At 38.6% G+C, this 12,149-nt stretch overlaps 1 protein-coding gene across 1 annotated transcript in view; it reads left to right on the top strand.

Annotated features, from left to right (window-relative positions):
* Positions 1-12,149, top strand: part of snx25 (sorting nexin 25) — a 68,419-nt gene that overhangs the window by 22,604 nt on the left and 33,666 nt on the right. Inside the window, exons 4-5 of the mRNA XM_079892133.1 lie at positions 494-666; positions 7,753-7,939. Of these exons, the coding sequence (XP_079748259.1) occupies positions 494-666; positions 7,753-7,939 (360 nt within the window). The remainder of the gene's footprint in view (positions 1-493; positions 667-7,752; positions 7,940-12,149) is intronic.

Raw genomic sequence — 12,149 nt, 5'->3', positions numbered from 1 at the left:
TCTCATATCGTATCTCATGTCATATCTCATATCACATACAGTATCATATCTCATATCGTATCTCGTCGTATCTCATGTCATATCTCATGTCATATCTCATGTCATATCTCATGTCATATCTCATGTCATATCTCATGTCATATCTCATGTCATATCTCATGTCATATCTCATGTCATATCTCATATCATATATCATATCACATACAGTATCATATCTCATATCATATCTCATATCACATACAGTATCATATATCATATCATATCTCATATCACATACAGTATCATATCTCATATCGTATCTCATGTCATATCTCATATCGTATCTCATGTCATATCTCATATCATATCTCATGTCACATACAGTATCATATATCATATCTCATATCATATATAATTTCATATATATCATATAGATCTGAATTAGTGCTTCATTGTTATATTATAATAGACCGTGTCTCTCTCTGTCTGTGTGTGTGTGTGTGTGTGTGTCCAGGCTGGAGGAAGATCCTCGTGCGTTCCCACTACACGCGTGTCTGATGAGTCCTGACGAGGAGCTGCGCTTCCTGCGCTGCTGTGCTCGTCTGCTAATGCTCCGCCTGCTCCCCGTACGGGACGCCCGGTCCCGCAGCCTGCGCCTCCTGCTGGTGGAGGTCGTCGCTACTAAAGGTGACCTGGAACACACGCTCTGAGCTTATTCTGTGCTCGTCAGAAGAGATGCACCATATGACATTTCTCAGCCGAGACCGATAGCCGATTATTCAGAATTATAAAACGGTTAGTTCCAGTCCTTGATTCTGATTGGTCAATAGCTGTGATAAAACACGGCCATGACCGCTTCACCCTACGGTTCTGTGTATCACTACACAACACCCCTAGCAACCACTCTTAGCAACGTAAACACATGTTTGTTCTCAGTGATATTATTTATTAAAGCTAGTGTATAGTATTGTGAGAGATCGAGTTAGCGAGTGTTCCTGCATTTACAGTAGATTTAGCATTTTCCTTCATCTCAGTCCTGTATTCGTAATAAAAAATCCGTTTGAATGTCCGCTGCGATATCTTGTCCTTTTAACAGTTCAGGGGTTTTCTGACATGCTAGTGATTTGACAGCTGCGTCTTTCTTCTCCGTGTTCACAACAAGTTTCAGTCCTTTCAATATAAAAGTCTTCTCTACTGACGGACTCACTCATAAAGACAGTGTTTGCCGCCATCTAACGGAGAAATAATGTGTGTAACTTCTGCTGCTGTTCACGGTCAGGGACTATTTTTTCCAGCGGAAGGAAGGCTTTTAGTGATTTTACTTCATGAAAGTTGCATTGATACATACACTCACCTAAAGGATTATTAGTAACACCATACTAATACTGTGTTTGACCCCCTTTCGCCTTCAGAACTGCCTTGATTCTACGTGGCATTGATTCAACAAGGTGCTGAAAGCATTCTTTAGAAATGTTGGCCCATATTGATAGGATAGCATCTTGCAGTTGATGGAGATTTGTGGGATGCACATCCAGGGCACGAAGCTCCCGTTCCACCACATCCCAAAGATGCTCTATTGGGTTGAGATCTGGTGACTGTGGGGGCCATTTTAGTACAGTGAACTCATTGTCTTGTTCAAGAAACCAATTTGAAATGATTGGAGCTTTGTGACATGGTGCATTATCCTGCTGGAAGTAGCCATCAGAGGATGGGTACATGGTGGTCATAAAGGGATGGACATGGTCAGAAACAATGCTCAGGTAGGCCGTGGCATTTAAACAATGCCCAATTGGCACTAAGGGGCCTAAAGTGTGCCAAGAAAACATCCCCCACACCATTACACCACCACCACCAGCCTGCACAGTGGTAACAAGGCATGATGGATCCATGTTCTCATTCTGTTTACGCCAAATTCTGACTCTACCATCTGAATGTCTCAACAGAAATCGAGACTCATCAGACCAGGCAACATTTTTCCAGTCTTCAACTGTCCAATTTTGGTGAGCTCGTGCAAATTGTAGCCTCTTTTTCCTATTTGTAGTGGAGATGAGTGGTACCCGGTGGGGTCTTCTGCTGTTGTAGCCCATCCGCCTCAAGGTTGTGCGTGTTGTGGCTTCACAAATGCTTTGCTGCATACCTCGGTTGTAACGAGTGGTTATTTCAGTCAAAGTTGCTCTTCTATCAGCTTGAATCAGTCGGCCCATTCTCCTCTGACCTCTAGCATCAACAAGGCAGTTTCGCCCACAGGACTGCCGCATACTGGATGTTTTTCCCTTTTCACACCATTCTTTGTAAACCCTAGAAATGGTTGTGCGTGAAAATCCCAGTAACTGAGCAGATTGTGAAATACTCAGACCGGCCCGTGTGGCACCAACAACCATGCCACGCTCAAAATTGCTTATCACCTTTCTTTCCCATTCTGACATTCAGTTTGGAGTTCAGGAGATTGTCTTGACCAGGACCACACCCCTAAATGCATTGAAGCAACTGCCATGTGATTGGTTGATTAGATAATTGCATTAATGAGAAATTGAACAGGTGTTCCTAATAATCCTGGCTTTAATATTTGTATTGTGTGGTAACCGTTTTATAAAAGCACTAAAGTGCTCGAGGCTAGTAGGTGCATCTCTACTTGTCAGTACAACGTGACCTCGGATTCTCGGGTAGAAGTCAGTCAGAATTTACATAAAAATCTTCAAAACATCACATATATAATCAATGAATGCAAGACAGATCTGCCATTGAACGTCCTGTGTGCTGTTAGCTTTCATTGTTTTATGACACCAGTTTATTACATTTACATTTATGCATTTGGCAGACACTTTAATCAAAAAGCGACTTACGTTTCATTTTATTAGTTCATGCATTAGTATTAGTTCAGAACCAATGACCTCAGCATGGGTTGCGCTATACAGGCATATTAAAGTATATTACAAGATATTTCAATTTCAGATAAATGCTTCCTGTTCATCACAGGATCCGTATTAGCATCAATTCTTTCAGGATGCAGGAAAACGATATTTCTCACACACAGATTAGCTTGTGCTCGCCGTAACTTTCCCCTGATGTGGTTTAATGAAGAAGTTATTTCCATAACACGGCTGAAAGCAGTGCAAGACTTTGACGAGTAGAAATGATTTGCTTTCATGGATCAGAATGAGATTTGGTGCTCATGATAAATCCTCCTCTCACAGAACAAAAGCTTTCATTCACTGACCGTATCATAGCTTGAGAATTAGATTTGAGGAAAGTCTTGTTTCTGGCTCGGGCTTCAGTGTCTCGACCGCACAATTGAATTGGACTCGAGCTGATTGTCAGATGTGTTCGTTCAATGCTGCTCTTGTGTAAGAACTCATGAAACATTACTTTTTTGCAAATCACAAAATTGATTCCAGGATCTTTTCTATAAGCACCAGATGTGTAATTGTAATTGCCTTTGATTTGCCATGAAATTACTAATTACATCTATTATTGGAGACAGACGGACTGACAGACCGGCTTCTGGAGAGAGACTGAGGCTGATGACTGAGAAATGATGGATTACTGCGGGATATTAAAGTTGCCCCTATTATGCTGCTTTTTAAAAAATTTCCTTTCATGCGAGAATGTAAAAGGTAAATGGAGTTATTGTGTCCTAAAAGAAAGAAGCAATTCTGAACTGAAGCGAGTCGTCAGTAATTCAGTCTCACTTCCTATGTAGGTTTGTAACTAATTAGCATAATTCCAGCCTGTGGTCTTGATTGGCTGAGCAGCGTCTCTTAGCTCCGCCCTCAAACACTGTAGTGTATCTGAGACTGGAAGAGTTTGGTTCGTGTTGTTCATGTGGAGAAGACGCTGTTTTCTGAGATTGATACGGTAAAACCCACGCCATCGTTACTGTTCGTATCACTGAGATCAAGAGCTGAGATTCAGATATGATAATGAGCGTTTGCTTTCTGACCAATCAGAGCAGAGCAGCTCTCAGAGAGGCGGGGCTTAGAGAGACTGAAGCGTTTCAGACACTGAGAGAAAAGAGCTGACGCTGCACTGGAGATTATGAGGACATTAAAGTGGTTTTGACCTTAGATGCGTGTAAACCTGTTGTAGGAGACTCTAATAGACTCTAATAAATACATAATAGGGCCATAAAATTATGATTGAGTGATTTCCTTTTCCAGCAGTTTCATGCTTAAAGCGGTGAAGCTTGTTTGTCTCTGATCTGTACAACCTTCCACGGACAAAATCAAGCACCGCCCTATATTTGTTCTGGTTTAAGAAGCCGTTTCACTCGGATTTACAGTACGTCTCAAATCAATAGGGAAGAAAAGACGAGCGCAACTTCCGTTTCATGACAACTTTTTAAGATTAGTGTCTTTAAAAATACCAGTTTCTGCGCCGCTGCTTCAGGATGCAGCTGCTAGATTCACTTAACCTGTTTTCCTGTGGTTATACTGGGGGAAGTGTTCACATCTGCGTTCTCAGACTGGCGAGACGGAGGACATTATCATTAGCTCTGTTCCAAAACTTCTTAGGCATTGAAAGGAAACCTCAATAAAAGACTGATGTGAAGCTTTTCATTGGCAGAAACTTCATATGTCACATTAGGGAAATGCATGGGAGGATTGACTCCGGTAGATTTTGACATGTTGCCAAGCAATGCTTTAAGCAAATACTGCATTGGGTAAAATAGTCAATTTTAATCAAATATATTCAAATTCAAGTTCAAATTTATTTATATAGCACATTTAATTACAACCACAGTTGATCAAAGTGCTTAACAATGTCAGGATACTCAAACAAATAAAAATAAATAAAAAAACACAGTAGAGAATGTCACAGTATCAAAACTCAAATCAAAATGAAAGGTGCGTCTTAAGCGACGTATAAGCAATATATAAATAAGATTTTTCACTGTTTTCACGTAATCAAATGCATGCTGTCTTGTATATAGAGTTGGGAAGTATGGTTGCTTTTAATGAATCATTTATTCGGACAGTTCAAATGATTCACTGATTCATTTGAGTGTCTGTGCGTTAACTAAAACTATTAAAACATTTCTGTTAATTGAAATACAGCTGAAATAAAGAAATATTAATATTAGTTAGAAAAACTTAAACTAAAGAAAAAATGATAAATGTTGCCTTGGCATTAAACTAAAATAATATTAAGTTGAAGCACTAAAAGTAAAAAAGAAAACCAATTTAAGCTAAAACTGATATAAAAAAAACAACGAATAAAATGACAAAAGCACAACGAAATGACTAAAAGTTAAACTAAAATTAACATGGAAACTAAAAATATAAATATAAAAGCGAATCAAATTTTAATAAATCAATAATAAAAACTAAAATAACACCTATGTATGTTTAATGACTGCATTTCACAAATCAAAATGATGAAAAAAAAAATATTTTTCTTTATTTCAAATCTTTTTTTTAATCTGGAAATTGCGTAAATTTTTCTACTCTATGTAAAATATAATGAAGTTTATTTAAATTGTTATTTTTTTAGTGGTTTGATTTTGTGTAAATGTGAATGTTCAAATAACGCTGCCACCCTGATTGAGATTTTGTAAAATGTTTTGATTGAAAAAATGAATAATATTAAATATTTAAAAATGTTTATGCAGCTTTTTAGCTACTTTTTATAAGCGACTTCTTGTGTAGCACAAGCAACCTTTTCACAAGGGTTTTGCTTAGCTGTAGTTAACCACTTGAAATTCAATTATGAGCAGCTTGTCGTCTGTGAAGTGCAAAAGGCAATATAATTATGCTGGAATAGCCTTCAGTGCCTTAAAGGGATAATTCACCCAAAGATGAAAATTAGCCCATGATTTACTCACCCTGAACTCATCCTAGGTGTATATGACATTCTTCTTTCAGACGAATACAATCAGAGTTATATTAAAAAACATCCTGCCTCTTCCAAGCTTTATAATGACAGTAAATGGGTTTTTGTCTATCCTCTATCCATCATAAAAGTGCATCTATCCATGATAAAAGTGGATCTATCCATGATAAAAGTGCATCTATCCATGATAAAAGTGCATCTGTCCATCATAAAAGTGCATCTGTCCATGATAAAAGTGCCTCTGTCCATCATAAAAGTGCATCTATCCATCATAAAAGTGCATCTATCCATCATAAAAGTGCATCTATCCGTCATAAAAGTGCATCTATCATCATAAAAGTGCATCTATCCATCATAAAAGTGCATCTATCCATCATAAAAGTGCATCTATCCGTCATAAAAGTGCATCTATCATCATAAAAGTGCATCTGTCCATCATAAAAGTGCATCTGTCCATCATAAAAGTGCATCTATCCGTCATAAAAGTGCATCTGTCATCATAAAAGTGCATCTGTCCATCATAAAAGTGCATCTATCCATCATAAAAGTGCATCTATTCATCATAAAAGTGCATCTATCCATCATAAAAGTGCATCTATCCATCATAAAAGTGCGTATATCCATCATAAAAGTGCATCTGTCCATCATAAAAGTGCATCTATCCATCATAAAAGTGCATCTGTCCATCATAAAAGTGCATCTATCCATCATAAAAGTGCGTATATCCATCATAAAAGTGCATCTGTCATCATAAAAGTGAATCTATTTATGATAAAAGTGCATCTGTCATCATAAAAGTGCATCTGTCATCATAAAAGTGAATCTATTTATGATAAAAGTGCATCTATCCATCATAAAAGTGCATCTATTCATCATAAAAGTGCATCTATCATCATAAGTGCGTATATCCATCATAAAAGTGCATCTATCCATCATAAAAGTGCATCTATCCATCATAAAAGTGCATCTGTCATCATAAAAGTGGATCTGTCCATCATAAAAGTGCATCTATCCATCATAAAAGTGCATCTATCATCATAAAAGTGCATCTATCCATCATAAAAGTGCATCTGTCATCATAAAAGTGGATCTGTCCATCATAAAAGTGCATCTATCCATCATAAAAGTGCATCTATTCATCATAAAAGTGCATCTATCATCATAAGTGCGTATATCCATCATAAAAGTGCATCTATTCATCATAAAAGTGAATCTATTTATGATAAAAGTGCATCTATCCATCATAAAAGTGCATCTATCCATCATAAAAGTGCATCTATCCATCATAAAAGTGCATCTATTCATCATAAAAGTGAATCTATTTATGATAAAAGTGCATCTATCCATCATAAAAGTGCATCTGTCATCATAAAAGTGCATCTATCCATCATAAAAGTGCATCTATCCATCATAAAAGTGCATCTATTCATCATAAAAGTGCATCTATCCATCATAAAAGTGCGTATATCCATCATAAAAGTGCATCTGTCATCATAAAAGTGCATCTATCCATCATAAAAGTGCGTATATCCATCATAAAAGTGCATCTATTCATCATAAAAGTGCATCTATTCATCATAAAAGTGCATCTATCCATCATAAAAGTGCGTATATCCATCATAAAAGTGCATCTGTCATCATAAAAGTGCATCTATCCATCTGTCTGCACTTATAGATAGATGCACTTTAATAATGAATAGATGCACTTTGATGGACTTCAAAACAGAAACACCCATTCACTCCCATTATAAAGCTTGGAAGAGGCAGGATGTTTTTTTAATATAAGTCTGACTGTATTCGTCTGAAAGAAGACTGTCATACACACCTAGGATGAGTTCAGGGTGAGTAAATCATGGGCTAATTATCATTATTGGGTGAAGTATCCCTTTAAAACAGCTGCCGGCTCAACACTACTTCTTTCTCTCTCTCTGTTTGTCTCTGCAGTGCTGAAGCCGCTGGTGGACGTGTTGAGCGATCCGGACTACATTAACCGCATGCTGCTAGCTCAGTTAGAGCACAGAGAGCAGGTGAACGAGCATCATAAGAAAGCGTACACGTACGCGCCGTCCTACGAGGAGTTCATCAAACTCATCAGCAGCAGCTCCGACATACAGTTCCTCAAACAGCTCAGGTGCCAAACATCACTCTGCTTTCACTGTTTTCTATTATTGCTCATACTTAGCATTAGGGATTTGCATAAATCCTGCACACTTCCGGGACCGAACACGTCACAATATTCCTCATTTAAATAATTCATGTGCAGAATAAAGAGGCGGGGCCTGGTTGAGTTAGCTAGTAGTGTGTTAAAACCAAGCGCCAACCTTCCGGTCTCTCTCTCGATTCAACACTGAAGAGACTTAAACTGCAGTTCATCCACTGGCCACTAGAGGCCGGCTGCAGAAGAGAGTCAATCCCATAAAGCCCCATGTTAAAATGCCCAACTTTACAGCACAAAAAAACATGTTTACAGTCTGGTACAAAAAGTGGTGTTGGTCTATAAAGCTAATTTTGCCCTTCATGACGACTGTGAGGGGGGTGAATATTTTTATAACTCATCCGTTTAAATTATATTAAGCCTTAAAGTTGTGCATAATTAAGGGCGTGGCCACTTGAGTGACAGGTGGATTGCCGCTGATGTCACTACTAGCCGTTTGTCTGCTGTCTGTTAGCGTCACGCCACCTCAGCTAATCCGCCTCGCTGCACATTTACGTTTTTTCGGGAGTGACGCTGCCAAGATGGCGACGGCCGGCTCCTCCCACTTTGGGCTTCAAAAACGCTCTTCAATGTGCTTTTCTGAAGGAGGGGCTTCATAGAGACAGGAACTAATCAGGACTGTGTTTCCCGTATAACGTTGTAACTCGCTGCTTCACTGCTATAGTACGACGCATCGTTGATGAAATTAACTATCTAGTCACGAAACCGTATTGTCGCAAATCTGTCGTTCAACTACGTTGGTTAATGACGTCACGCAGATGGTGGAACTTTTAATGAATCTGTTATTTTGATATTGAATTAATGCTAGATGTTTTGCTATAAATTACAGACATGACATCTGAGGACGTTTTCTCATTTATTCTCAGTTATTTTGCTTTATTTCCAGATTCAATCATAGGCTCGTTCTCACACACTAGAGCACGTTCACACTCTTCAAAAACAACGCTTTAAATCTCTTGACAAACTAAAATACGAAATAAGATATAGATTGCACTGAATGCTTATTTTGCTCCAGATCAGGATTTATTGAGTCCACATGTCATGAAAACAAGAAACTCTTCTTCTAACCCCAGGAGATCTGTCGCTCCAAACACACAACTCTGCGAGGCGGTTTGCTAACGATGCTTTCAGAAAACACAGTCCAGAGCGTTACTGACAGACTGGGGAGAGAGGAGCCGCAACAATGGAGAATATGAGGAAAATAATCAACATTCAAGCAGGAAAACCTGTTCGAGTAGCAACAAAATCAAGACTTTGCTCTTTAATATGATGTTTTCTGAAAGCTCCAGTCAGAGTTATCGGGTGACTCACTAAAGCTGTCTGGATTTTGGCCATTTCGCTACTTCCAAACCAATTTACTTCAGTATAAAAATAGTCCTGTTGGAAAGCAATTTCTGTTCCCTTCACCTCAGACAAATCACTCTTTAAATAGGTGAACTGGACGTCGGCGCTGGCGTCTGTTGTCGTATCGGAGAAGTCGTTTGTCATCTGAGGTTTGTTCCGCTCTGGATGAGTTATCTGGCATTTAAAGGCTCGGAGAAACCTGTATTGATCCGCAGGTGTAGAGGACGATGATGGATCGGGAAGCGACAGGCAGGAACGGAAATAAAAGCATTGTGATCATAGTATTCTTGATGCGTGTTGGACATGTTTCTACATGTCAGGGTTTGATTGTGGTGGTTTTTAAAGAAGTCTGAAGCCTAGCGAGGCTTGGAGGAGAAACCCATTAAACTATGTGTTGAATTAATTAAAGTTTGCACAAATCCTCTCTGTTATCAGTCTTTATTCAAGCTCAGCTGATGATTTTAAGGTTTAGCTAATGCTGTATTGGGATATAACTACGCTTTCAGAAATAACAGGGTTGACAACACTTCTCTTGTCAAAGTCATTATGTTAATGAGGGACACAAAAGGCTGTGTTGTTAATGTTTGTTACTCAACCGTAAAAGCTTATAACTAGATTAGGAGCTGATAAATGCAGTGCTATTTCAGCGTTATTGATATAATATCATAGTATTTGTTAATATTTTGAATAATCAGTTCAGTTTTCACTTCAGTTTTAGTAATTTTGTTGTGTGCTTTTGTTATTTCTGTATAGCTTCATTTTAGTATGTAAACAAGTTAAGTTTTTCCCATCTTATATTTATATATTATTTTATTTCAGCTTAATTTCAATGACCATAAGCAACTTGTTTATTCGTTTTTAGTATCAATAACAACACTGAATAAATGCATGTAATTCACAAAAATCTAAATATGCATGAATATTATCATCTTACATAATTTTTTTTATAATAAGTTTCGATAACCGCCAGTTTCAACACACTACAACCAGGCCCCGCCCCTTTATTCTGCATATTAATTATTTAAATGAGAAACTTGACCCTTAATATCTTAATCTGCTTGTGAGAATGTTTGTGAATAACTCCTATTATTATTATTATTATTAAAACATATGATATCTGTACTACTGTCAGCCAGAAGCTGTTAGTCTGTCGACTCTACAGTTTATCTGAGACCTTTGTTTAAATGATGACTATAAGCCTCTTGGGGTTTTATTTTCAGTTGCATTGACATGTAGGACATGAGGTCTAAAATCAGCCGAAGAGGGTGTTTTTGTAAGTGGGCTCACAGGGTTACAGTCTTTGTGTGAAAGCTGAAAGGCAGAAAGCATGTTTTGTTCAGCATCTATAACTGGAGCATCTCATTTCACACCAGGAACAGAACGTGGGGTAATGAGGATGTTGCTGGGTGACGCAGTTGCCTTTCGTGTTGTTTAGCAAGGGTGTCGAGCTACAATCAAGCTATTTTATGGCATGAAGAAATTATTTTTTACAGGAAAAAGTTTAAATATGTAATTTTGATTATCAAAGATGAGTTTATTGACTGCAGGGGGACTTTAAAGGGATAGTTCACTTTGAAATTAAATTTTGGTATGTTTTAGCTTACCTCAAGGGCATCCAAGATGTAGGTGTCTTTGTTTCCGCAGTAGTTTCAATTGTGATATTTTTAGGTCAAACCGTTCTTGTCTGTCAGTCCTATAATGCAGGTCTGTGGTCACTGTCTCAAAGAGCATGCACAGAGTCCAAATTAAAACAATTCCCCATCGTCCAAATTAAACAATTCCCCATCGTAAGTACACATTGATGGCCTAAGACACGAAACGAGCGGTTTGTGTGAGAAAACGAACAGTATTTATATCGTTTTTTAACTCTTGTACACAACCACGTCCACGTGATCTGAGGGCGCGGGCGCTTCCTGGTGTGTGACGTGTGCGCAGACTGGTGCATAGATATATATATATACACTAGATGCCGCCTTGTCTACGGTAGTTCATTGGATCGAATGCCGTAGGCAAGGCGGCATCTATTCTAGTGTATATATCTATGCACCAGTCTGCGCACACGTCACACACCAGGAAGCGCCCGCGCCCTCAGATCACTTGGACGTGGCTGTGTATAAGAGGTAAAAACTATATAAATACTGTTCGTTTTCTCACACAAACCGCTCGTTTCGTGTCTTAGGCCATCAATGTGTACTTACGATGGGGAATTGTTTAATTTGGACGATGGGGAATTGTTTAATTTGGACTTTGTGCATGCTCTTTGAGACAGTGACCACAGACCTGCATTAAATGACTGACAGACAAGAACGGTTTGACCTAAAAATATCACAATTGAAACTACTGCGGAAACAAAGACACCTACATCTTGGATGCCCTTGAGGTAAGCTAAAACATACCAAAATTTAATTTCAAAGTGAACTATCCCTTTAAGGTTCAGGACGCTATCTTACACCCAGCGCAATGCAGCGCCAAGCGCGACGCAAGTGTGTTTTGCTAGTTTCAGCCCGACGCAGTTATCATTTTCACGTCCTGCGCCACGTTGTTTAAATAGCAAATGCATTTGTGCGCCCATCTTCGCCAATGAGCTGCTGGTCTGAGAACGAGTGTGTGTTCTGGCCATTGTTGGAGCGTTGCTATTTTGAGGAACAGAAATAGACTACATTACTAACGCGCTCTTTAAATAACAAAAAAAGGGGCCAGGGTTCAGTCGGTCAATGGCGCAATATTGATTTTTTTGTTATTTAAAGAGCGTGTTAGTAATGTACGCCTATAGGCGGGTCCA

Source organism: Squalius cephalus (assembly GCF_949319135.1).
Source record: "Squalius cephalus genome assembly, chromosome: 14".
NCBI classification, from domain to species: Eukaryota; Metazoa; Chordata; class Actinopteri; order Cypriniformes; family Leuciscidae; genus Squalius; species Squalius cephalus.
Note: the sequence above shows the minus strand (reverse complement) of the source record. Positions and strands in the feature narration are given on the sequence as shown.